General features: G+C 43.2%; 1 protein-coding gene across 1 annotated transcript in view; it reads left to right on the forward strand.

Moving 5' to 3' along the window:
• LOC141143955 (clustered mitochondria protein homolog) overlaps window positions 1-27,727 on the forward strand; it is a 109,333-nt gene that overhangs the window by 38,037 nt on the left and 43,569 nt on the right. The window contains exons 10-15 of the mRNA XM_073629365.1: window positions 5,581-6,275; window positions 10,619-10,707; window positions 12,708-12,812; window positions 12,981-13,081; window positions 16,176-16,328; window positions 27,376-27,438. Coding sequence (XP_073485466.1) covers window positions 5,581-6,275; window positions 10,619-10,707; window positions 12,708-12,812; window positions 12,981-13,081; window positions 16,176-16,328; window positions 27,376-27,438 — 1,206 coding nt within the window. The remainder of the gene's footprint in view (window positions 1-5,580; window positions 6,276-10,618; window positions 10,708-12,707; window positions 12,813-12,980; window positions 13,082-16,175; window positions 16,329-27,375; window positions 27,439-27,727) is intronic.

The raw sequence follows: 27,727 nt of genomic DNA on the forward strand, positions 1-27,727 counted from the left end.
CAAAGAGCCACCTAATCATCAGTCCCCTGTAAAGGTGCCTGTACCCCGGTGTGATTTCATGGCTTTGCCCCTTTCCCTGTGGGTACCCACCACAACCCTCTCACAACCAGTCATACAACCCCCTCAGTCTGCGGGTAATCTCTGTACACCAGGTTTATATCTTGGGCACATAGGGGTGAGAGGCAGGAGCCTCTTAGGTCAGGAGCAGTGTGTTGCAACAATGCTGCAACACTTTTAAAGAGTTTATCGCAGCCATAGCCCAGCATGCGCCACTTTAAATGGTTTGTCACAGCCATAAGCATAGCAGGCTCCACTTTCATAGTAAGGATATTTTGGTGAAAGTCCTGTGACACATTCAGGCCTGCTCTGTGTGCATAGCCCCATCCCTGTAAGAAGTATACAGCCCTCCCCCTGGTTCTATGCACCATCTTGAGAACATTACTCTGCTACAGAAGGCACACTACAGCTGGCACTCTGCTCAAGTTTATGGGTCATGTCCCCACATCAGCCTTCACGGGGATATCCAGCAGCCTACAGTCTGTGCACTGATTGAGGTTGTGAGTAATCCATGGGGTATTCCCTTACCCTCATGGTGAACATCAGACAGAAAGAAAATGGGATGCAGGGGCCAGGATGAGGTTTTTCAGTGCTCCTCCCAAAGCTTTGCAGCTGAGACTTTGTACCTCATTCTTTACACCTCTGAGCTTCCCTTTATCTCCGAGGGATTTCACCTTTCCACCTTTTTTAACAAGAGAAGAATTTTCAGCTAACATGATAGATACAATGTAGAAAGTCTCTATAGACTGCACAATGCGCAAAATGTAAGCAGCGCCAGCCACTGTCCCCTGCTGAGTCAATGTCCAACTCATCCATCCTGGCAGCGTTGCTTCCTGAAGAAGGAGGTGGGAGGAACATGGGGAAGTGGAAGGTGATTCCCTGATTCTGGGAGGTTGGAAGTTTACCAAGCTGAAAGAAACCATTAAAATGATTGTAAAGGCTCATTAAAAAACAAAAAACAAACATGTTATACTTACCTCCTCTGTGCAGTTGGTTTTGCACAGAGCAGCCCGAATCCTCTTCCTCTCAGGTCCCTCTTTGCTGCTCCTGGCCCCTCCCTTCTATCGAGTGCCCCCTCAGCTAGCAGCTCTCTATGGGGGCACCCAAGCCAAGTTGGGCTCCATGTCTGAATGGATACACGCAGCTCTTTATAGGGGGCACCCGAGCCGAGTCAGGCTCCATGTCTGAATGGATACACCCAGCTCTCTATAGGGGGCACCCGAGCCGAGTCAGATCTCCGTGTATCCATTCAGACACGGAACCCTGACTTGGCCTCACCCCTCTCTCCCCTGATTAGCTGACTGACTTTGATTTGCAGCCGCGGGAGCCAATAGTCCCGCTGCTGTGTCTCAGCCAATCAGGAGGAGTGTTCCGGGCAGCTTAGACACTCGTGGACATCACTGGAGAGAGATGGGGCTCAGGTAAGTAATTGGGGGGTGCTACACAAACAAGGTTTTTAATCTTAATGCATAGAATGCATTAAGATAAAAAACCTTCTGCCTTTACAACCCCTTTAAGGTTTTGGTGGTAGAGGTACACTCCTGTTTAAATCTAGAACCATTTCTACCTGCTGAACCTAAGGTCACTACTAGTATTGGATCCCTTCACAAAACAAAAAACCTAAAAGATCCTTTCCGGTTCACCCACTAAGGCCTCTTGCACACTGCTGCCAAAATACTGAGCATTTTCAGGCATACAGGCATTTATTTTTACAGATCTAAATGTATTACACTCATGTATGTACGTACGCTAGAATACACCCAAAATAAATGCCTGAAATTTTGGCCAGGAATACTGATGCTCAAACATCAGTACTGTGTGCAGGTACCCTAATACAAGTTATTATGAGGACTGGCCACAGTTGTATTACTTGAAGATGTTCCATGGTCAAGACGTAAAGGAGCCTGTGTCTTGTACTGTACAATTAAGATATAAGGATTTTGACTTAGTAAAATCCATTTCTAAGAGTACAGTACAAGACACGTGCCATCCTTCCTTCCAGGCCAGGACGGCCTTTTCCTCTTATTGCTTGCTAAAAAAACCCTTTGAATTGCTGGGAGTGGAATGAGCTATATGGGCTGTCCTAACAGCTTGAAGGTGGCAGAATATAACCCATGGTCAAGACATAAATGGACCTGTGTTCTGTATTGTACTCCAAAAAAAGGATCTTATAGGTGAGTAAAACAATTCTTATTTCTTTTTTAGACACTTTTGAGGGATTTCCTATCACTTGCTGTTTTGGCTATTGGACAGGAAGCGTGGGGAATCTCCCAAATGGGACACAGATGGCAAATAAATAAATAAAATCTGATGGGTTATAGTCCTACCTTGCTCTATCAAAAACAAGAGAAAGGTTTTGCCTTTAGTTCTACATTGATACACCAGTTCACTCTCTAATACCAGCTTTTACTGGACCTATTTTATGAGTACTGTATATGTTTTATGTGCTGTCAGAATTCTGTATTGATTTGGGGAGTCTTTCTTGAATGTGAACAAGTGCATTGGTGTACAAGGGCTCTATTTTGGGAACTCTGTCCAGATCTGGGGGGAATGCAGTCTTAATCCAGCTGCTCTGGAGAATACCCTTTTGTGCTGTACATTCCATACATGTGCAGGGTATTAAGTTTTAAAGTTCAGTTTCTAAGTTAAGTACATGGTGGGCATTGTGTTATTTGTGTAAAAGAGCACTTGTGTGTTCAGGAGCTGAATTCCATTCATATGAAGACAATCTATGGAATGCGTGAAACGCTGTCCACACTTCTGATGTGAGTAGGATTCCTTTGGCTGCTGTAGAGCCCAAACATCAAAAACACAGATGCTTTCAAAAGAAAACATAGATATTACTGATAAAAAAGATCTTCTGTAGCTATTATAAACATTTATTGTCCTAAAGTATATCATTCTAAAGCAATATTATTTATTATTGAATAGAGTAGGGAGTAGTTAAGAGATGCTAAAGCTTTTTTGGTTATACTTCCCTTCTAGGTCACAAGGCTACAGCTTTAAAGAGTCAGATCATCACAGAGCAGCTTCAGGCTTTGGAAGGATCCCGGCCATATTGGCAGTATCCACCCAGATGCCTAATTGGCAACTGTCTCAGCCTCTCATTGTGCCGCTGAGAGCCAAAGCCAGCGTCTCCCACCCCCTTCCTAGCCTGATGCTCTAGTGAGCTCTAGAGGGGCAGAGTGCAGTGACTGACTGTTATGCCGCGTACACACGAGCGGATTTCTCATCGGAAAAAGATATGACTGCTTTGCCGACTGGTTTCCGCTCAAGTTTGCCTTGCATACACATGGTGACGCAAAAGTTTGCTGAAATTACGACCGTCAAGAATGTGGTGACGTACAACACTACGACGAGCCGAGAAAATTAAGTTCAATGCTTCCGAGCATGCGTTGAATTGTTTCCGAGCATGCGTAGGGATTTTGCGCGTCGGAATTGCCACAGACGATCGCATTTTCGGATAGGAACTTTTCCCGACTGAAAAATTGAGAGCATGCTCTCAATCTTTTGCTGGCTGGAATTCCACCAGCAAAAAACCGATGGAGCATACACATTTTCCACATTTTTGCATTTTCCGACTAAAAACTTTCATCGGTCTTTTGCGGGTCGAAATTCAGATCCTGCGTACGCGGCATTACTGTTCTCTGCATCGGGAAGACCGAGAACTGAGAGTATAGCGGTCATGTGATCATTCAATTCTCGGGCTTAGAGCCAGCAGGGAACAGCTGCAGCATCAGACCTATGCTGCAGCATGGAGGTGAGTACATACAGTGTGTTTGTTTTTTTACAAGTCCACATTTCTCATTTAAGAGCTGAGGCACACCATTGTGATTCCTGCATGTTCCCGTGCAATGTGATTTTGCAACCCATTATCTGAATAGGCTGATATTGCATTGGAATGTGGAGACAGTAGTACACTATTTTTAAATAACATGCTGAACCAAATCAAATGTGATGCCATACAATTTGGTGCCAGCAAATGCACTGTGTTTGCGATCTGCGTTTGGGGTACCGTTAACATTATATTGGCATCCGCAGCAGATCTTAAGGCAGTGTGTGAAACACGCATGGAAAGCGCCTTTCTTACACTATTCTGATATGAACCAGCCATTGAAACCCTAGTCAGTACATCTTCTTTTGCATCTGTGCCCCTATTCAAGAGATTTTTCTTCACTTCCTGTCCTGTAGACAAAAAGTAAAGTGAGATAAATCTAAATGTCCCTGGAACAAGTGCTCTCATCAGAACACTTCTCCTGTATTCCTGTTTTGATGACCACTCTAAATTTTGGACTGTCACTTTCTTTCCTGCTGACAGTGGTCACTATAACAAATAGAGATGGTATATTTCCCTAGCAGGGACACAGATGGCAGTAAAAACATAATAGAAGTTTCAGCCCCTCACCACCTTTACATTTGCAGGCAGCAGGTGGTGCTCTGAGCCCCTTTAAGCATGCTATCCAAAATTAATAGAAAAGTTTTGGCTTGCATACTCGTTACAATTTTCTCATTACACAATTCTACCAGGATACAGATTTCTACACAATAAAACAGTCACAGGCCTTCGCACCAGAGTGGGTACAAGTGTGGACATGGATTATTATAAAAACCCTTTCAGACTAGATTGATTGGTTGTGATTTTGATTTAGAAAGTAATTTAAAAAAAAATATTTTGAACCCTCCGACTTGCAGCATCTGAAAAAGTACACCTAGTATTGCCATAAAACACAGACAACAGTAAAAACTATTTCTGTCAGTGGAGGGGCAAAGAGTTAGAACCTCTGTCCCCACCTGGGAGTCAAGACATTCCCATAGTTTCTGTGCAGGGAAAGAATGTGAGACAGAACAGGAAAGGAGGTTAAAATCCACTTAAAGCCCCAAATCAACATGCTAAGGACATTTGTACAGAATAAATTAAAACCTTTTTTTCAATTTCACTACATACCTTGTTTTCAAGTGATGACATCACTAGGTCTTTGTGCTTCTCTATACAATGTAGGCAGAGCATGACTAGTGGAATGGGCCAACTGTATATAGCATCCTGCCCCAATATGCATCTATTCTCTAATGCAAGCAGTGGGCTGGCTCTTGAAAGGTGTTATTCAAATACCAAAATGCCTTGATGGATTCATGTCAGTATGGAGGATTTGGACTACCTAGACAGGCTGCATTTGTATGCAGCCTGCCCAAGTAGTGCTGACATATGATGCTGAGCCTCCATAATTGAAAAAAACAAGTCCAATAAATAGAAATGGTGGGCCAGGGACAGGGAAAAAAATGCTAGATGATACTGGATGTCCTCCAGCCAAGAAATGAGGTGGACTCTATCTGATGTGCTTCAGCTTTTAATGCACACCATGAGAAGCACACAGTGTGCAGCAAAAACAATAATCCAGTGTGGGCTAGAATTGTGCTCTCAGCCATTTGGTAGAAGTATACAATGAGATGCTTCATTGTTGGGTTTGACACTTGGTGTACTGCATTCAAAAATTATAAGACCCTTTTTTTTTTATTATATTACAGATCAACTCTGATTTTGTTGGAGCCTCCACTCGGGGAGCAATGGCAGTCATCGATGGAAATGTTATGGCCATTAACCCTGGGGAAGAGACAAAAATGCAGATGTTTATTTGGAACAACATCTTCTTTAGCTTTGGGTTTGATGTAAGGGATCACTATAAGGATCTTGGTGGAGATCATGCAGCCCATGTTGCTGCCAGCCATGACTTGAAAGGTGTACAGGCCTACAGTGACCTGGACATTGAAGAACTTTATGCCTTGGGTACTGTGGTTCTTGATTACCGAGGATACAGAGTAACCGCTCAGTCAATCATACCTGGAATTTTAGACCGTAAAGAAGACCAAGGTGTCCTTTATGGATCCATTGACTTTGGTAAAACTGTGTCGACAAGTGCAAAATATCTGTCTTTACTCCATAAGGCCTGCAAACCACTGAGGATATTGAGGCATACTGTTCTGAACGAGAAGAATGAAGAATTGCTTCTGTGTTCCTCTGTGGAATGCAAAGGGATTGTGGGTAATGATGGCCGTCACTACATTTTGGACCTCCTCCGAACATTCCCTCCGGATGTGAACTTCCTTCCACTGCAGGAAGAATATATATTACAAGAATGTCGTAACTTTGGATTTCCAAAACTTTATCGGCACCGTCTCTGTAGTCTGCGCCAAGAACTTTTGGAAGTCTTTGTACAACACAAGTAAGTCATACAGCCAGTGTAGATTTATAAAAAAAATATTTAACGTAAGAAGGGAAATACCCATTTTGAAGCTGGTTGGCATATTTGTGCTGTGATGTTAAAGCTGATCTCTAGGACCGCAGCGCCCACATCTAAAGAGTCAATGGGTTAAAAAAAAAACTGCCTAAAAGTGTCTTTTATTTTAATCCATGGTCACACAATACAACGAGTCCTGAGGCTTTTATCTTCTTCAGATTTGCCTGGAGGTGGACTTTACAAGTCTGTAAAGTGAAACAAGAACCAGAATTTTTTTTTTGCGTTTTGTGGCTCTGTTCTGGAATTTTCCCCTTCCCACTTGTTAGACAAATTATGTATCATCACAGAGTGGTACTGTCGATACTACGTAAGGTAAAAGGTGCCACGTCCCATTTAGATTGAGGAAAAAAATTGGATATAAAGAGCTTGGACTTTTTAGGCACCACAAAGCATAATATACAAAAATAATGTTATTGTAGAAAAACAGAGAAACAACATATTAAAATCCACATTGATAGACCAACCAGTGGTTAAAAATTATTGCAACTACCGTATTTATCGGCGTATAACACGCACAGGCGTATAACACGCACATTCATTTTAAGAGGGAAGTTTCAGGTAAAAAACTTAAATTTTAAATAAGGAACTTTGAAGTAAAATAAGGGTCAGTGCCCATCTGCAGCCTCACCATTGCCATCAATGCAGCCTGATCAATGCCCATCTGCAGCCTCACAAGTGCCATCAATGCAGCCTCATCAGTCCACATCAATGCAGCCTCACCATTGCCATCAATGCAGCAGCCTCACCATTGCCATCAGTGCAGCCTGATCGATGCCTATCTGCAGCCCAGAGGGGACAGGGAGAGGGACAGGACAAGCGCCGTCAGATTACATACAGTGAGAATCTCCTATGATAGACAGAACAGTGGTCCAATGGTGGCCCAGGAGACAGGACTTCCTATTACAGAGGCCGCCAAGTAAACAGGAGATTCTCACTGTATGTAATATGATGGTGCTCGTCCTGCCCCCCCTCCCTGTCCCCTCCAAGGCAGCTAAAACTGAAGTATTGGCGTATAACACGCACGCACTATTTGCACCCAATTTTCATGGTGAAAAAGTGAGTGTTATACGCCAATAAATACAGTATATATAACCTTAATGCAACTGCATGGAATATTGGAAGAAAGAATTTTACATAGTAACAGTGAATCCCAGAGTGCAGTTATATTGCAGTGGTGTGATGTAAACTTGATCTTGCTCTACATGTTACGCGCCATGCGCTTTTTCAGAAGCATTAGCGTGATATATATTATAGAAATGGAAAATGCATTTAAAAGCAAAATGCAGGGCAGCTGCTGAAGTCGAGTAGTCCTGTCTGTCAGAGTGTAATTTAGATATAGATAATCATATTCAAAAGTAGCTAGCAAGTATGGATGGGAGAAGAGTGTTTATGGCATGAGGGAATCACTCCCAAATGATTAAGACCAAAAATGAAAGGTACAATATATGGCCAAACAGCAGAGCCCCCAACCAGGCAGATACTATAATCTGACACAGGAGCCGGGGGGGGGGGGTTTATCAGTAGACGGTCCAATCCTGGATAGAGTGTGCAGTGCCAGCTTGAGCACTTGTTGGATTGTTTTTGACACCACTTAATACTGCAAGTATACATTTATTCTTTTTGCTTTTTCACAAGTTTTTTGCACATATTGTTGTAGTTATTTTTTTGTTACACCAGCACAGATTGCATATTTCCACTGTTTTTGCACAAATTTACTCATTATTGCATCTTTGCACAGATTGCGTATTTGCACTTGGACTTTATTCTTTAGGAATCCTGTTGTTGCAGTCCTTTTTTTGGTACACTTGCACAGGTTGCGTTATTTGCACTGTTTTGCTTTTGCACAAATTATTTATGATTGTTTTTTCTTAATATTGTTTATTTTGTGCAGACTGTTTTTTTGCACATGGATTTTAGTTTTTAGGAGTTATTCTTAGTAACTGCTATGGTCTGGACCCTGCTTAGTTTACTGCTATGGTCTGGACCCAACATAGAATTGGATTTTATCCAGGCTAGTTTTCTACCGTCCTTTTGGGACATTATTGCTTGAAGGCCGGATTATCTCATTTATTGTGATAGCATTGGTTTGCTAGTCTTTGGCTATACAATTTTGTTGAGAGATTTAATTCAAGGATGCATTAATTATTTGGATTTATCCCTGTGGAACTTCCAGTTATTTTATTGATTATTTAGTTTTTATATTTCATGAAGCGCCATAATTAGTTGGTTGGTCAGTAAGAGCCACATTACCTTTTATTGCTATTTTCATTGTTTAGTGTGAGAACACCCTTATGTTGGCAGCTACTGTGTTAGGCTTTATTTATTTATCCTTTTTTCCTCTGTGGTTTGCACATAAGTTCCCCCCCCCCCCCTTCTTTTTCCAACTTGTCTTGCATACACAAGGTCACACAAATGTTGGCCAACAATTACGAACGTGGTTACGTACAAGACGTACTACGTGGTTTTTCAGCTCTTTAGCGCCACCCTTTGGGCTCCTTTTGCTAATTCTGTGTTAGTAGAAGTTTTGTGAGTGTTGATTCGCGCTTTTCTTTTTGCGTTTTTCATTTAGCACTATTATTATTATTATTATTGATTATATCACTTGAAAAAAAAAAGCCTTTGAAATTTAGTTTGCATTAACTCCATCCGTATCACCAGCAAAGCAGCTTCATTACTATCCCATTAAAGAAGTAGAGAATATGCGCTGCATTTGGAGATTTCATAATTTGCCACGTCACGAATGTTAATTCTCCATTACAAACGCTAGTTTACAAGACTGACTGCTTCTGCTTCTGAGCATGCGTGAACTTTTGTGCATCGGACTTGTGTACACACAATCGGAAAGTTCGACATCAAAGTTTTGTTGGCGGAAAATTTGAGAACCTTCTAGCCAACATTTGTTGGCGGAAAGTCCGATAACAAATGTTCGAAGGAGCATACACACTGTCGGACTTTCCGCCAACAAGCTCACATCCAACATTTGTTGTCGGAAAATCCGATCGTGTGTACAGGGCATAACACTTCTAATAAAGGATATAGGCTATGCTTTGTATACTGGAAAAAAATGAAAAAGGAGAACTTTTTTTCCCACAGACATGCATTGAGGGCTAGTTCACACCTGAATTGCACAGTAATGCAGTTCGCTTTCCTGTGCGATTCAGTGCTGTGCAATTTTCAGCCCATTGATTTGAATGGGCTGAAATCTCACTGGATCACACCAACAGTAGTAAATGCACTACTTTTCAAAAACGCACTGCACCAGATCACATGGTACTGTGGTACCATTCGATCTGGTGCAGGCAAATGCACTGCATTTGCGGCCTGCGTTTGGGGTGTCTTTAGTAAAACATTGACACCTGCAGCAGATTGCACACCTAGTGTGCTTTCAAAGCTTTGTTGGAAGCACGCACAGAGCACAGATTTCTAACACCACACTCTGGTGCGAACGAGCCCCGAGTGCCTGTTGAAAATCAGTGACCAATGAAGTGCATGTTGACCCCTCAGAATGTAAAGTGCACTTTCAGCCGTCAAAGATGGCTGCTCTAACCACCCCTGAGAGTGTTAAAGTTTATACCGACTCAATTATTACTCAATTCCTCCATCCACAAACTTGATGTGGATGGGGGGAGTTCTCTCACTGAGCCTTTGTATTCTGACAGAATACACTGATCAGCGCTGCTGGCTATACCCCACGGGGCTGATCAAACAGAGCAAACTTGACACGGAGGTTGTACTGAAGCCGATCGGTAGATGGACTTCTGTACAAAGTACCCATACATGGATGGAAATTCGGCCAGTCCCTACTGAATCAGCTAAATTTTGATCCATGTATGGCTGGCTTTTGACAGCTCTCAGTCCCCACTAATGATCTGGAGCTGGTAGGACCAGCTCCCGATCATGTGACCACTGTGAGAACCAGTCACAGTGGTCACACAATTACCGATCCTTCATACCCCCCTTGGGGCGTACAGACCTTATTAAAAGGATGCTGGGGCTGGACAGGAAGATGATAAACAGTCATACTGAACCAGGTGCATTAGCTATGTACTATATGCATTATGAAATGCAACAGAGATTGCGAATTGTCAAATGTCTATGACTTGTAAGACACTGAACGTGTCACTGGGATCACTTTGGAACAAACTAGTGACAGAAGAGTTTTAGACTGTTTGAAACATGAATCAGACATTGGAAGGCATCACTGTCTTGTACGGGCACCACTTCTGCCTCTCTCTACACTGCTTTTCTCTCTCATTTACTGCTTACAGGTATGCACAGTTTATGAAGATTGTAATGGAGCTGTCACAAAAAGGGGAATTACTTCAGCCTGATAAGGATGAAAATGGATCAATAAAAGGTAATTCACTCATAATTTAAAATCTGACATGTCATAGTCATTATAGTCACTCTGTTTGCATGCAGTGATTGCTATGACAAGATAAAAGACATATACATGCATCTTAAAAAATGTGTGTGTCATCAGGTTTACTAAACCAGTCATATTCAGCTGAGATAAAATAGCTCTCAGTATACTATATGTCCGAAAGTTTGTGGACACATGACCAGATACATAACTATGAATCATGGGGCCCCAAAGCATGCTTCTGATGGGGCCCCTGGCTGATTCTTCCTGTAGCAGCTGACAGTTTCAGCTGAGCCAATACTGTCACTAATATTAACATAAATCATACCCAAATCAAGGACAGGTGAACTGAAATGCCACTTAATGAAAATTGTAATGTAACCAGTAACACAGTTTCACTTTGGAAGGGCCCATTTAGTTATAGCTCTGTGCTGGTATGTTTGTTGCATACAAAACTGGGCTTACTAAAAAAGGCGAATTAACTCCCTACACCTTCCCCACCTCCTGGTTGTCACTGCACTTACCTTTGTGGGTGATTAGCTGTCATTGCCCGCACAGCCAGTGCATCAGTTTAAGGATTTTAAATTCCATCATGTGTTTCCATCAGAGTGCCACCTTACATAGGGGGTTCCCATCACAGTGCCCCCTTACATCAGGTGTCCCCATCACATCAGGTGTCCCTATCAGAGTGCCCCTTAACATAATATGTGCCCATCAGCATGCTCCCACTGACATATGTGCCCATCAGTGTGCCCCCCCCTAACATAAAATGTGCCCATCAGCATGCCCCTATTTTATGTTAAAAGGCACTCTGATGGCTGTATTTTGTTAAAGTGCTCTGTGATGGGTACATTTATGTTAAGGGTCATGCTGATTTGGTTTGCCCATTAAAGTGCCCCTTAACATAAAATGTGCTCATCAGAGTGCCCCTTAACAAAATATGGCCATCAATGTGCCCCCTAACATAAAATGTGCTCATCAGAGTGCCCCTTAACATAAAATAAGAGGCACTCTGATGGGCACATTTTATGTTAAGGGGCACTCTGATGGGCACAATTTATGTTAAGGGGAACTCTGATGGGCACAATTTATGTTAAGGGGAGCTCTGACTGGCACAACAAAATTTGCCCATCAGCGTGCCCCTTAACAAAATAGGGCCATTAGTGTGCCCCTTAACAAAATATGGCCATCAGTGAGTGAAAGGCAAGCTGGGAGCCGCGAGTAGCAGAGAGACAGGGCGCGCACATGATATCACGCCCCAATTCACGGCCCGGCCAGGAGTAAGAGCCAGGAGTGAGAGCCACGGTTAGCGGCAGGGGGAGGGGCACAGGACCGTGTCCCAGCAACGAGGGGCAGGATGAACACGATATGTGACGGTGTCCCAGGAACCATGGGCGAGGCGCACACACAACGTCACTGTTCCAGTAAATGACTGCCGAAATGCGGCAACACACTGACGGTCCGGACAGGAGCGTCACTCGGACCATATTCAGACCGCAGGCCTGCCATTTAATGACAGCTGGTATAGGGTGTTAGTTCACCTTTTCATTTTTTCCTAAAAGGTGAATCTACACTTTAAGTATTGAGTAAAGTGGGAAGATTATGGAGCCTCTTGTTACACTTGTGTGGATCCCCACCAAGTAGCAAACAACAATATAAAACTGATTGAGTTAAAAAATGTTCATACCTTTTATTAAAAGAGGCTTTTCAATGCTTTCTGTGCCCCTGTTAGAGAAATTACTCCTCAACTCCTGTTCCATTGATGATGGTGCCTGGGACAGGATCTGAACAGAGAACTCGCCAATGGGTAAATAACAGTCAAAACTTAATTGAGGTTTTCTTTCCACCCTCTATCCATAGCCAAACAGAAAGTTTGGCTGGGGGCTCACTTAGCGATGGTGTATTCTACAGATTAACATACATCTGTTTTATTTTCTGACAAGCTAAGATTTAAATTGCTCTAAAATGTTATTTAAATTGTTTCTTTCCTTTAGATGAACTCAAGGGAGCAGACATTGTAAGGGAAGCGTGTCGACAGATTGGCTCTGTGTCCGAGTATATTTTTGATATACAGTTTAATCCAGATGTGTACTCACCAGGTAAGTATTTATGGCAGTGTAAACCTTTTGACTTGTAATCAGTCATGTAATAATATGTAAAACAGCTACAAAAAACATGTATAGAAAATACGGCAGTGATTGCCAGTTGTGAATATCCAATGCAGACAGTAGGCTTTTGGTAGAATAACACATTTTCCTTTTGCTTAGTGGTTCGGTTTCCAGAGTCTCAAAACAAGGCCATCGAAATACAAAAGAGATTGCTGAGTGAAATTGCAGCCTTTATCCTGACTGTACAAATTCCCAACTTTGTAAGTGTTCTAATGATTTATGATTTGCATATGTACTTTTCTGTAAGCATTTGTATGTGAAGAATGTGTAAGTACTGGGCAGCTATACATCCAGCATTTAAATTGAATGCTTAGTGCCATTTTCATATACAGTATCTCACAAAAGTGAGTACACCCCTCACATTTTTGTAAATACCGTATTTATCGGCGTATAACACGCACCGGCGTATAACACGCACCCCAATTTAGGAGGGAATTTTAAGGAAAAAAAAACTTTTAGGAGGGAAGTTGAAGGAAAAAAAACTTACATTTAAATGCCCATCATTGCAGCCTTCTCAGTGCAGCCATGTCAGTGCAGCCTTCCCCAGTGCAGCCTTGTTAGTGCAGCCATGTCAGTGCAGCCTTCTCAGTACAGCCTTGTTAGTGCAGCCTTGTCAGTACAGCCATGTCAGTGCAGCCTTCCCCAGTGCAGCCTTCCCCAGTGCAGCCTTCCCCAGTGCAGCCTTCCCCAGTGCAGCCTTTCCCAGTGCAGCCTTTCCCAGTGCAGCCTTCGATCCCCTGTCCTGAGCTTTAAAATCGCCGACCGCGATTTGAAAATGGCGCCGCCGGCGCCGAAATACACCGAGCCGGTCCTCGGCTCTTTCCGGCGGCTCTCGTTCACTTTCGGCTCCACTCGTAGTCCCGAGCGGAGCTATCCGAACCTAGCCGAGTAGGTTCGGATAGCTCCGCTCGGGACTACGAGTGGAGCCGAAAGTAAACGAGAGCCGCCGGAAAGAGCCGAGGACCGGCTCGGTGTATTTCGGCGCCGGCGGCGCCATTTTCAAATCGCGGTCGGCGATTTTAAAATTGTGACAGCTCGGGATCGCAGGGGATCGGCGTATAACACGCACCTGCGACTTTCCCCTGATTTTAAGGGGAAAAAAGTGCGTGTTATACGCCGATAAATAGGGTATTTTATTATATCTTTTCATGTGACAACACTGAAGAAATGACACTTTGCTACAATGTAAAGTAGTAAGTGTACAGCTTGTATAACAGTGTAAATTTTCTGTTCCCTCAAAATAACTCAACACACAGTCATTAATGTCTAAACCGCTGGCAACAAAAGTGAGTACACCCCTAAGTGAAAATGTCCAAATTGGGCCCAAAGTGTCAATATTTTGTGTGGCCATCATTATTTTCCAGCACTGCCTTAACCCTCTTGGGCATGGAGTTCACCAGAGCTTCATAGGCTGCCACTGGAGTCCTCTTCCATTCCTCCATGACGACATCACGGAACTGGTAGACCTTGCGCTCCTCCACCTTCCATTTGAGGATGCCCCACAGATGCTCAATAGGGTTTGGGTCTGGTGACATGCTTGGCCAGTCCATCAACTTTACATTTTATTCAGCTTCTTTAGCAAGGCAGTGGTTGTCTTGGAGGTGTGTTTTCGGTTGTTATCATGTTGGAATACTGCCCTGCGGCCCAGTCTCCAAAGGGAGGGGATAATGCTCTGCTTCAGTTTGTCACAGTACATGTTGGCGTTCATGGTTCCCTCAATGAACTGTAGCTCCCCAGTGCCGGCACCACTCATGCAGCCCCAGACCATAACACTCCCACCACCATGCTTGACTGTAGACAAGACACACTTGTCTTTGTACTCCTCACCTGGTTTCTGCCACACGCTCTTGACACCATCTGAACCAAATAAGTTTATCTAGGTCTCATCAGACCACAGGATATGGCCCAGTAATCCATGTCCTTAGTCTGCTGGTCTTTAGTAAACTGCGGGCTTTCTTGTGCATCATCTTTAGAAGAGGCTTCCTTCTGGAACGACACTCATGCAAACCAATGTGATGCAGTGTGCGGCGTATGGTCTGAGCACTGACAGGCTGACTCCCCACCCCTTCAACCTCTGCATCAATACTGGCAGCACTCATACATCTATTTCCCAAAGACAACCGCTGGATAAAACGCTGAACATGTGCACTCAACTTCTTTGGTCGACTATGGCGAGGCCTGTTCTGAGTGGAACCTGTCCTGTTAAACCGCTATATGGTCTTGGCCACCACGCTGCAGCTCAGTTTCAGGGTCTTTCCAATCTTCTTATAGCCTAGGCCATCTTTTTGTAGAGCAACAATTCTTTTTTTCAGATCCTCAGAGAGTTCTTTGCCATGGGGTGCCATGTGGAACTTCCAGTGAACAGTATGAGAGAGTGAGAGCGATAACACCAAATTTAACACATTTGCTCCCCATTCACACCTGAGACATTGTAACAGTAACGAGTCACATGACATCGGGAAGGAAAAATTACTAATTGGGTCCAATTTGGACATTTTCACTTAGGGGTGTTCTCACTTTTGTTGCCTGTGGTTTAGACATTTATGGCTGTGTTGAGTCTTTTTGAGGGTACAACAAATTTACACTGTTATACAAGCTGTAGACTTACTACTTTACATTGTAGCAAAGTGTCATTTCTTCAGTGTTGTCACATGAAAACATATAATGAAATATTTACAAAAATGTGAGGGGTGTACTCACTTTTGTGAGATACTGTATTTGTGCACGTTGCTTGAAGCATCATTGTGTCGTGGTACTTATTCCAAGTGTTTTCCATGTGTTTTGAGATGTATGCGTTCTGGTACATTGAGGGTCAGGCGCATTGTTTACTACATGAATGTGTGTTGTGGGCCCATTTGAAATGAATGGGAGCAACCGCAAAGCACAGGCACATCGCACGTGCTCAACATGTGTTTATTCACATTGCTCGTTTGTAGTAACGACCTTAGAGTCATGTTTAGTAATTACAACATAACATTACAAATCAAAATTGATATTTTGTATAGTAAAGTAGTATAACAGAATAGGACCACCCAGGCAGACCCAACTGAATCACACTGGACTTGCAGTTAATTCCATAGAGAAATGTTTACCTGATTTCCTTGCAATATACTGTATGTTGATTTATTTAAAATTAGGATAATATGATTTTAAAGTTTATGTTACACATAACATTCATTAAACATCTACTTTAACAAGAAATATTTAGCTTCCTATATCAATTAAATTGTTGGTTTAAGATTTGTGTAATGTTATGCAATTGCTTATTACCTTTGAATTAACTATTTCTGGCAGATAAAGGCATGCCTGGGGCATATTATTATTCCTCTGGATGGAAAAACACTTACAGAGGCACTTCACCTTCATGGGATCAATGTGCGGTATTTAGGTACTATAGCTGCTATGATTGATAAATTGGAAGCACGTCCCTCTCTGGATCATCTTTATGTAAGCATTATATAATCAGATCTAATGTATCATTGTATTACTTAAACTTTGGCCCCTTTTACACGAGCGGACGATTGGGTCCACCTGTCCGTTTTCCAGGCGGACCCGATTGGACCACCCATTGTGCTCTATGGGAGGCGGATGTAACCAGACATGTGTCCATTTAACCTTACCTGCATTCAAGCCGATCCAGTCCGCCAAAAATAGACAGATGAGGATCCGTTCCCCATCCGTCTAGCAGATCAGATCAGATGACAGTCAGATGGAAAGGGACAGGCAGTTTGTTTCCATCTGACCGCCCCATAGAGAAAAGGGCTGTGTCTGTATCCACTCTGCATAGTAGAACAGACATGGACCTGTCATCCACCTGCTCAATGTGGATCAGCGGACAGATCCCCCACTGAGCAGGCGGATTCACTTGACGGAGTCCACCCCATGTGAAAGGGGCCTTACTTTCTTTAAAACTTGTGTGAACAGATTGTTTCCAGCTTCAGAAATCAGCAGGTATAGTAATAATATATTACTGTCTGGATTGAATACAAAGACTTATGTGGGCAAAATTAACACTTGCATTGCAGAAGGTCCATATCTGATATCTGCATCCTCATAGCTGGACAGATCTGTTACAGATATAGCCACCTTCAGACTTGGGGTCAGAAGTTGGAGGTTAAGTTTAAGGTCTCATTCAGATGGGTAATGAGCCCCATCTTCTGTACAGAGCTGCATTTTGCTGTTTCTGCATCCACATAGGAGCTGCATGCAGGCAGCCCTTATAAGTGGGTGCAGACGCAGTGACTGCATGGACACAGTCGTGTGTCAAAATTTTTACATGCAGCTGGAGTGAGTGCACGAATCCAAGCGCACATTGTCTGCATTCGGATCTGTGCACCTGCTCCTGCCCACATGTCAAATTTTGACATGCAACTGTGTTCGTACAGCCACTGTGTCTGCATCCACTTATATGGGCTGCCTGCACGCAACTAATAGGTGGATAGACATGTCTGAATAAGCCCTAATGGTTAGAGGTTAGCATTAGGACAATTATTAAGTCTTAAGGATGAGTTAATATTGGTGGGCATGGGTACTTATGGGGATAATGTACATTCCTGCCCTCAGATTGCCTGCATATCCATATTCAGAGCCGTGTATTTATCATGATTAAACATGAGCAAGATAGGTCAAGATCTGACTTGGATCAGGCCAAGTCATATCCATAATTATTTAACAGTCTACCAGTTTATCTGCTTTGTCGTCTATCTTTCTCAGTTTAATCTACTTTTGTTTTATATTTTTTATTAACTTTTTACAAATTTTGTTTAACATACAGGCTGGTATCGTCACAGCAAGAGGTCTGGAAGGGTGCAGACCTCCTGCAATATTAATACCAGCCAATATGCCCTCCATAATTGGGCAGGTTTTTTAAAGAGAAGTATAGTTTTTTTGTTTTTATTTGAATATTCATACTTACCTAGGTGGATGAAGCATCAGACTGATGCTGCAGCTGTCCTCCGGCATCTCTGCATTAAGAACCGAGCCAACGAACACCGCCGATGGCTCAGTTCTCTCACCTCCCCGAGTGGAGAGCTTCTGACTGACAATCGGCATCTCTCCTGCTCTGCTCCTCCGCGCTCATTGGAGCGATGAGCTGTGGAGGAGCGGGGAGCGGCTATCTTAGTGGCTCGCTGAGAGGCTGAGATTGCTATCAGTCCAAGCACCTGGCGGATCCAGACTTGGAAGTCAGACTGACGTGCTGCCTCGACTGATTGCAGTGACATCAGCGAAGAGGGGACTTCAGACCGCTCTCTGCTTAAAACAGGTCACAGGAGTGCAAAACGAATTGCACTCCTGTGACCCATAGGAGAAGCCCAGCCTAAAAGGCTCAAGCTGTTTTTCTCCTTTAAAGAGCAATATTAAAAATCAAAATAAAAAAACTAATGCACAACAAAAAATAAAAAGATCAACATTGAAAGTGTTCCCACACAGTAAAAAGTACATATAAAGATGATAATGTGGCACTTACTCCGTAAAGGATAACAAAATAAAGTGTGAATACACCATGAAAAGCAATTAAATCATTACACATAAATGGTGAAGAAAGATAAATAGTGTAGTCAATCCAAAAAATACAATAAATAAAGTGCTTGTTCAAAAATCCTTGGTGATAAATGTGACATCAGGTGCAAAAAGTTTAGTTCATTAAAAGTGATAGTAGTCACCTTAAGTTAAAACCCCTACAGCAGTGGTCATCAACCCTGTCCTCAGGGCCCACTAACAGGCCAGGTTTTATGTATTACCTTGGGGAGATGCAGACTAGAATACTGCAATCACTGAGCAGCAAATGATATCACCTATGATGTATTTCAGTTACCTAATTATTCAACTACATCTCTAGCCCTACCCCCTTTATAATGAACTGAACTTTTTGCACCTGATGTCACATTTATCACCAAGGATTTTTGCACAAGCGCTTTATTTATTGTATTTTTTGGATTGACTAAGTTTTTTTAAAATCAGAAAAAGTTTTTATTGTGCCAATTGCCATACATCACAGGTTACAATGAAAATAACAGCGGTATGTGATAAGAAAAAAGACCAAAATAAGGTATTAGCAGCACAACATGAAATTCAACAACATACCATGTAGGGAAGGGGAATACGTTCTGGGTTTAAAAATTATATCGTCATGAAAGCCATGACCTAATACCTAGTAGGTTCAGGATTGTAAAATTAACAAAGGGCACTAGATGGTGTATTAGAATCAGGAAAACCTTAAAAAAACTAAGAAAAAAATGAAACAAAAACAGTAGCAAACATCCATGTTAGGTAGGTGGGGGTCAACCCAACACAGAATAACATATGGTCAACGGGCCAGATCGTGAACATGGTCGCCTTCATCCTACCCTCTCCTGAGGATACTTGTCCCCTATAGAAAGGGGGTAGGGCTAGAGATGTAGTTGAATAATTAGGTAATAAGAACATTAGGACCTGCCCCATTTCCAACCCTAGGAATCAGTGTTATCCTCTTATACAAACGTGCATACTCTTTACACTTGTAGCAGTCGGTGCAAGACCAGCTGCAGAGGCGCCAACCCCGGAGTTTCCAACCAGGCTTTCTAAATAGAATGAAATTCACGATTTTCATTTCTATGCTGATATGTTAACTTAACTAGAAGGTAGTTAACCTGTTCTACCCACTGTTTCCTAGTGGGAACACGTGGGGAAAGCCATAATCTAGCCACCAGCTTACGTGCTATATATAGTAGTCTGAGCACTGCTATGTTTAAGGGGGGGGTGTATATATTTCTTCATCTACAGCTCCTAAAATGCACATTGATGGGTCCAATGGGACCCTAACCTGATAAACTGTGGAGATGGCCTTGGTTATTTCGCCCCAATAGCGGTGTAATTTTGCCAGATTAAATGGATTAGGGAACCTTCCTCCCTACTGCATTTGGGACATAGAGACGATGTAACTGGATGGGTGTTCGATATGCTCTGTGTAATACAAATACAAATAGATGAGATAGCCTATGCGATTTGTGAGACCGATATAGCTGGCACAGATTGTAAGCACAGCTCCCAGGTTTCCCAGTTTATCTCCCCCAGGTCCTGTGTCCATCCCCTCCTACTTGGTAGAGTTGCCGGGTCCTGTGTAGATGACAGTAGGGTTGAATAGATATGAGAGATCAGGCCTTTCTTCTCCTGGGTCAGAGTCATTTGGGAACCTGAAGCCACCCAGATGTTGTAGCTGAGAGGCGTAAAAATAAAGCTTAGGATTAGGTACCGCTGCCCCACCCTGATCCTTACTGTATTGCCGTGTGGAAAGATGAATCCTAGCCACTCGATTTTTCCCAATCAAGGAACTGAATAAGGGATCAATGCAGAAAACCATTTGTGGGGTATCCACTGCGGGGAGTTGTGCAGAACATAAAGCAGTTGGGGACACCAAACCATTTTAATTAGGCTTATCTTACCAGTTACAAACAGTGGCAGCTTACACCAAGTATTACAGGTCATTTGGAGTCTCTTGAAGGGGGGAGTAGATTTTCCTCTAAGATTGATGCGGCTAGTGTTCCGGACTGCAATAAGTTACAGATTGGGTCAGAGTCATTTGGCAACCCAAAGCCACCCAGATGTTGTAGCTGAGAGGCGTAAAAATAAAGCTTATGATTAGGTACCGCTGCCCCACCCTGATCCTTACTATATTGCCATGTGGAAAGATGAATCCTAGCCACTTGATTTTTCCCAATCAAGGACCTGAATAAGGTATCAATGCGAGTAAATCATTTGTGGGGTATCCACTGCGGGGAGTTGTGCAGAACATAAAGCAGTTGGGGACACCAAACCATTTTAATTAGGTTTATCCTACCAATTGCAAACAGTGGCAGCTTACACCAAGTATTACAGGTCATTTGGAGTCTCTTGAAGAGGGGGAGTAGATTTTCCACTAAATATTTAGAGGGGTTGGCAGATACCTGCACGCCCAAATATTTGAATGAGAAAACTAAACTAAGGGACTGTGCACCAACCAATAGCGGAGCCGTCAGATCATCCAAAGGTAGAAAAACCGACTTGCTCCAGTTGAGAACCACGATAAAGAGTCTGTGTGTCTGTGTCCCCTAGATAAAGAAGAGTGCCATCAGCATATAGGGAAATCCTTTCCTCTCCACTTTCCCTTTTAAAGCCTGTAATAAATGGGGAGGACCGTATGGTAGCCACCAGTGGTTCCAGGGCTATTGCGAATAGCAGGGGGCGACAACGTGCACCCCTGCCACGTGCCCCTGAAAAGAGGAAAAGGATTTGTTAGATCTACCTTGATACGTAACCCAGCTGTAGGGGCCACATACAACAATTTCACCCAGTTGATAAACCTATCTCCCAAACCAAAGCCCCTCAGAACTTCCCACAGATACGACCACTCTACGCTGTCGAAGGCTTTGGCCACATCTAAGGAAAGAATGGCTCTGTTACTCAGATTATCAACAGGTAACTGAAGGTTAAGGAATAATCATCTGATGTTTAAAGCTGTGGACCTGGAGGGAATGAACCCAGATTTATCTTTGTGAACAAGCTTGTGAATAACTTTAGCTAACCTGGTGGCTACGAACCTGGCCAATAATTTCACATCCATCTTCAATAACGAGCTAGGCCTATAGGAATCTGGGGAGTGAGCATCTTTACCTGGCTTTCAGAGTAAAATAATAACGGCTTCATTCATAGATGGGGTAGGCTTCCTTGCTCTAGGGCATCCAAAAAGACCTCCCGCAAGTGCAGTACTAGTATCTCAGAGTATCTCCTGTAAACCTCTGCTGGCAAGCCATCCGCCCCAGGAGAGGAATGAGCCAAAGCCTCCAACAGCTCATCATCAGTGAGAGGTAAATAAAGGGTTAGTGTGTGGGTATGGCGCTGTCCTAGGTCATAGAAATACCTTGTGAATCATGTGCTCCAATCCAGGTTCAGACACCTGTCGCCTGGATTGGAGCAGATTGGCTACACTGGGGATTACCAATTCAAACCTGACGCTCTCCTGTTTTGATGACATTTGGTTGCCTACTATAAACTGCTTAAATGTGAGTACCACCTTGTCATCTGCATTCAATAAAGAGTGTTTTATGGTTTTACGCTATGGAATCTCCTCTTTCTTTTCCTATGCCCAAAATGTCATTGTGACCCAGAAACAGCCTGTGGATTGCCGCACAGTGGCATACACTGTGACTGCGTATTACCCCCGCAGGGGTTAAAGAAGCTGGTGAGTGTCTGCATGATCACAAGACACGAGCACCTGGTCACCAAGATTAATATAAACACCTGTTCAGATTCACAGAGATGTCAAGATTTATTCAGCAATTTTCACATTTGATAAAGACTTTTATATTAATTACTTTATGGGGTTTTTTGTGGTTGGAATAATTTTCCGCTAGCATAGTCACTTTTTGATGTTCTTTCTTTGATTTTCTCCTTTCTCCTCCCAATTCACAGTGGGTTATTTTTATTGTTTCACTTTTGAATTTGCTATATGCGATTTTGTTTAACATGTGATTTTACACATGGTAATTTGGGTACACATGATTCACAAGGTATTTCTATGACCTAGGACAGCGCCATACCCACACACTAACCCTTCATTTACCTCTTGTCTTTTCCATCTCGGTGGAAATTACATCTGTGGAGGCAGCAGTCCTTTATGCGATTTTCTCATTTAATCTTCAGTTCCGTTGCGCGGATACACCACTCATATTTCATTACCATCAGCGAGAGGAGCATTCAATAGTTCTCTGTCCGAGGCAGGGAGTTGGGAGATCTGGCTACTGTAGAGAAAAGACTTCATTTCATCTATGGTTGGTGAGACTTTGGAAGAGTATACATCAGCATAGAAATCCCGAAACGTTGAAAGAATACCAGAGTGGGAGGAAACCAGGTCTCCCAAGAGGTTAGAAATTGCCTCTATATGGGAGGATCCTCTTTGTGATCTCGCCATCATAGCCAGCATATGGCCTGTGTTTTCTCCCTCCTCGAAAAATCTTTGTTGAAGAAAGAACCTTTTATTTTCAGCTTTTGTTAAAACCATACGTTTAGCTATATGTTGAGCCTCATGCCAAGGTCTTTCAGTGTGTTCAGAAGGGGAGTCAACGGAAGCAGACTCAGTCCTCTCAAGCTCCTGCAGCACAGATTGTTCCCAGAATCTGGTCTTGGTCTTAATGGCAGCAATTGTTTTAATAAATTGGCCACGTAGAAAGGCCGTCAGCACATGCCAGAAAATTCCAAGACTAGTTGACAATTTGTTCAGGTGAATAAATGTGGTAAGGATGTTACCAATGGGATCAGTATTAGGAAATAGCGTCAACCAGAATGGGTTATTTTTTCAATAAACACGCTTAACTACACCAGATGTGAGAATCTAGATACACAGGGGAGAATGGTCAGAGACAGTTCTCGCCTCATATCATGAAGAGTACACTAAGGGGAGCATCATTGCCCAGGCCATGATTAATCCTGGAAAGTATGCCATGCGTTGCTGAATGGTATGAATAACATTTAACCTGCGGGTGTTTGGATCCCAATACATCCCTTAGGCCCAGTTCCAACAGAAGCCGAGCAAAGGAGGTAGGACCTCTCCCAGATCGTTGTTGTGGAGCATTAGTAGAGAATTTGTCAAGGTCTGCATCCAAATAGTTATTAAAATCCCCTACGATGAGTGCAGGAATACTGGGGTGATGCGCTAGGAAATTAGCCAGAAGCTTAATGACCTCTATGGGAAAAGGAGGAGAAACATAAATGTTCACTATAATGCAGACCAGACCATCTAGATTACACAATAAAAAAATATAGCGACCATATGGGTCAATGAGTGAGGCTGAGCATGCAAAAGGAACACTCGGGCAAACCAACACACTAACCCCTCTGGAGTAGGAGGAGAAGACAGAGTGGAACTGGGTGCCGAACACATGGGTAGAGAACAGGGGTGCATGGGCAGGAGACATATGGGTCACTTTTAAGCAAACCAGAGAGGAGCCCAGGTGTTTAACCATGTGAGATACAGACAGCTGTTTCACTCGGTCTCCCAAACCCCGTACATTCCTGCTTGTGATCACATTATGCTTAGCCATAGAGCCCTAAAACACGAAAATATAATGACAAATACAAGAGAGCCCAATTTATTAAAGGACTGAGTAAGGTTTGAGGAGCAACATAATAGGGTAAGCAAATAGAGGTACACATACCGTGAGGATTAGGATAGTCCGCGACCATAAGAGTAATTTCTGCAGAAAAAAGAAATAAGTAAGTAGGGAACACAAGGGACCAACAGGATCCAACCTTTTCCGATAGTCAGTATGTAATGTCCAGGAGGGACTAGCAAGCAGGGGGCTAAGTTTAATAGCCGGCACAAAGGAGCCAACAGATAACATGGCATGTACCTCATCCATAGGCACAGTTGGTAGTGACTTGTGGAAACAGTTAACCGCCTTTGCAATATCGACCTGAAAAAACAGACAAATCCCTTGATAGCAGACCGGTACTAGTATGCAGAAGGAGTAGTTAGCAGTAATCAGGTTGCCCTCCGGCGTCTAACCAACTCATCTCACAGGGAACGTTCCTCCCTGTCCAGCCACCGCATTGCCAGCGTAGGCTTTTCGAAAAAGTGGATTTCATCTTTGGCTACCGCTCGCAGGCGCGCTGGGTAGAAATATGGCATACTGCAATTCCAGGGAACGAAGCCTCTTTTTCACTTCAGTGAACTGAGCCCATTGTTTTTGTACCTCCGCCGAGAAATCGGGGAACATTGAGATCTTAGAGGTGTCCATCACAAGAGCATCCTCCATTGATCTAGCCTTAGAAAGAATGACATCACGATCCTTGTAATTGAGCATTTTAAACAGGAAAGCTCTAGGAGAATTGCCTGGGGGCTCCACTGCAAACATCAGTGAGAATGAATCCTTCCCAAATTTAGTTAACAGCCACTGTTCTATAAACTGCACTGGATTTTTACCCTCCATCTTTTCTTTTTTTCTTTTGCGGAGTCTATTTTCTAAATCATAGAGCCGTGCACAGTGTTTAGCCACCAGCAGTTGTTGAGCATGTGATTCTCTTTGCATAGGGGCCCAATCATCTTCCAGGGTACTGATGCGCCTTTCAATGGCTGAAGTGCGGTCCCGCAATTTTTGCATATCTTGGCGGAGGAATGTGATTTCTGTTTTTACCCCCTTAACCTCTGAAGCCAGGGCTGAAATGGAGAAGTTTCATGAGGTAACTGCAGAGAAGATGTCCTGCAACGTGGGTTCCGGCCCAGCAGGGTCTGGGGTAAAGGCTGTGTGCATGGTTTGGATGACAGGGGAGGTACTCAGTGTCCCTTGGAAGTAATGGCGCCGTTGGATCTTCAAGTGGCACTCTGTCATCGGCGTCAGACTGAGAGCTGCTGTGATCATCTGGCATATTGTCAGGCATCACAGAGGAGTCCCATGCTGCAGGCTTGGAGTACAGCTTCTGAGCCGCCTCCTTGCATTTCTCCTTCGCTGTTCTCTGTGGCAAGCCACCATCTTGGGCCTCATGGTCCGGTGCCAGGCGAGTGGTAGAGCCTCATCTGGACATCGCTCTGGTGGGAAGGGAGCACGGCAGTCTGCAGCACAAACGTTCAGCAGGCACCGCAGGGCAATGTATCTCTGAGAACGGGTAGTAACAGCCGATTAGCAGGATAAAAGAAAGGATATTCAGCGGAGCTCACAAGCCATGCGTCTGGCTACATTGTTCTTAAGCATTTATTATTACCTTCCCTATACAGATTTGTGGTGTGTTTGCAACTTTTGCACATGTTTATCATTACCTTTTTTCACCATTTATATGTACTGATTTAATTGCTTTTCATGGTGTATTTGCACTTTATTTTGTTTTTCTTTATTGAATAAGCGCCACATTATCATCTTTATATTCAATATCAAAAATCACACGTGTCCACAGGTTTTTAAACAGGGATGACTAAAATAAACAAGCAGAGCTGTTTCACATATTATAGGTCTGTTAAAGTGATTCTAAGGGAAAAAAAAACATTAAAAAAATAAAATAATAATAAACATGTCATACTTACCTGCTCTGTGTAATGGTTTTGCTTGCTCCCAAGCTGCCCTCTGTGTATCCATTGACACACAGAGAGCTGCTCAACCCCACCCCCTGTCTCTCCTCACTGGCTATGATTGACAGCAGCAAGAGCCAATGGCTTCCCTGCTGCCTCGATCTCTAGTGAGGAGAGAGAGCCACTGCTCTCGGACATAGTGCTGGATTGAGATGGGGCTCAGGTAAGTATAAGAGAGGGCTGAAGGGGGGGGGGGAGCTGCACACAAAAGTGTTTTTTTTTTTTACCTTAATACAGAGAATGCACTAAAGCAGGGTTCCACCCAAAAGTGGAACCTCCGCTTTTATGCTTCCTCCCCCCCCTCCGATGTCACATTTGGCACCTTTCAGGGGGGAGAGGTGGACGGGAACCTGTTTTTGACAAGTCTCCTTCCCCACTTCTGGGAGACGGCCCGCGGCCTGATCTCCTGGAAGTTGGGCCCTCATCCTTCCCCCGCCTCTGGGCCAATTAGAAAGCGCAGCGTGCCTCCCGCATGCGCAGTAGGGAAACAGCAGTGAAGCTGAAAGACTTCACTGCCTGGTTCCCTTGGCAGGAATGGCGGCGGCAGCACCCGGGAGTCGATCCGAAGATCGGCTTGGGTGCCGACATCGCTGGCTCCCTGGACAGGGAAGTGCCCTAATATTAAAAGTCAGCAGCTACAGTATTTGTAGCTGCTGACTTAAAATTTTTTTCACCCAGGCTGTACCTTCTACCTTTAGAACCATTTTAAAAATGCATAAATAGAGTTTAACCATTGGTATTTTTTACCTACTTGCATAAACACTAACCCCAGTGGTATCATAAGATCATGGCTCCAACTGCATTAGTATTGTTTTGTTTTTTTTGAGCCAGCGATCAGCTGTTTTGTAAATGTGACCCGCGTGGCCCGATCACTTTTACAGTGCTGTGAAGGGCTGACCCCCAGCCGCTGCCACCTGCAGTGTTTCCCAGAGTTGGGATTTTTTTTTAAAGTTTCCTTCTCGTGATAAAAAACTGTGCTGAGATTAATGGAAAGCACCAAAGCCCCCCATGTGTCACATAGATTATAGTTGATAGACATCCAAGCTTCTATTCCTACACTCTGGGGACACTGAAACAAGCAAGGTGTTATCATATATCTCTATATTGCTCATTTTGTCTGCTTGCATGCATAATCTGATACCTGTTGGCATCAAAAGATGGTGGTAGTCTTTATATGGCCTGATTATTGCTTGGATAATAGTGTGCAAAGTGGCACTTTAAAAGCAGCAAGTATTTATGTATATCAGTCTTATCACAGTTGTATTTGGGTCAGATTAAGATATTAAGTAAAAATGTATTAAGAGAACAGTTTGATGAGCGGCAGATTGTGATACATTTGTACTAGTAGTAGATTATGTAAGCTGGTAAGACTTTAGTAATCGCATGAAATGCTGACTTTGTTTTATTTTTTTTCTCCAAAAGAGAATTATAATCATGGAAATTGTCACACGATCAGCCAAAGCAATCCTCCGGCACTACTTGCAGGTACATGCTAATTGTGAGAAGAAATTTAGTATAAATGTTTTCTGTATGCTAATGCTTTCAGTAGAATGCCAATAAGTTATATTAGCAAAAACCCAATACAACTTTTGCAAATTGAATTGATGCATTGCAGAGCTGCTCTGGGTCATGTGACCTAACATGCTGGCTTTAGGTCACATGGCCCAGAACCAAAGAGCCACAAAATGGCTTTTTTTTAATCAAATTATACAAAAATTGTAATTGGCTTCTATGGCCAACAACTCCACTTATGTGCTCCATTTTTTTTTCTCCA

Source organism: Aquarana catesbeiana, linkage group LG01, assembly GCF_042186555.1.
Source record: "Aquarana catesbeiana isolate 2022-GZ linkage group LG01, ASM4218655v1, whole genome shotgun sequence".
Classification (NCBI taxonomy): Eukaryota; Metazoa; Chordata; class Amphibia; order Anura; family Ranidae; genus Aquarana; species Aquarana catesbeiana.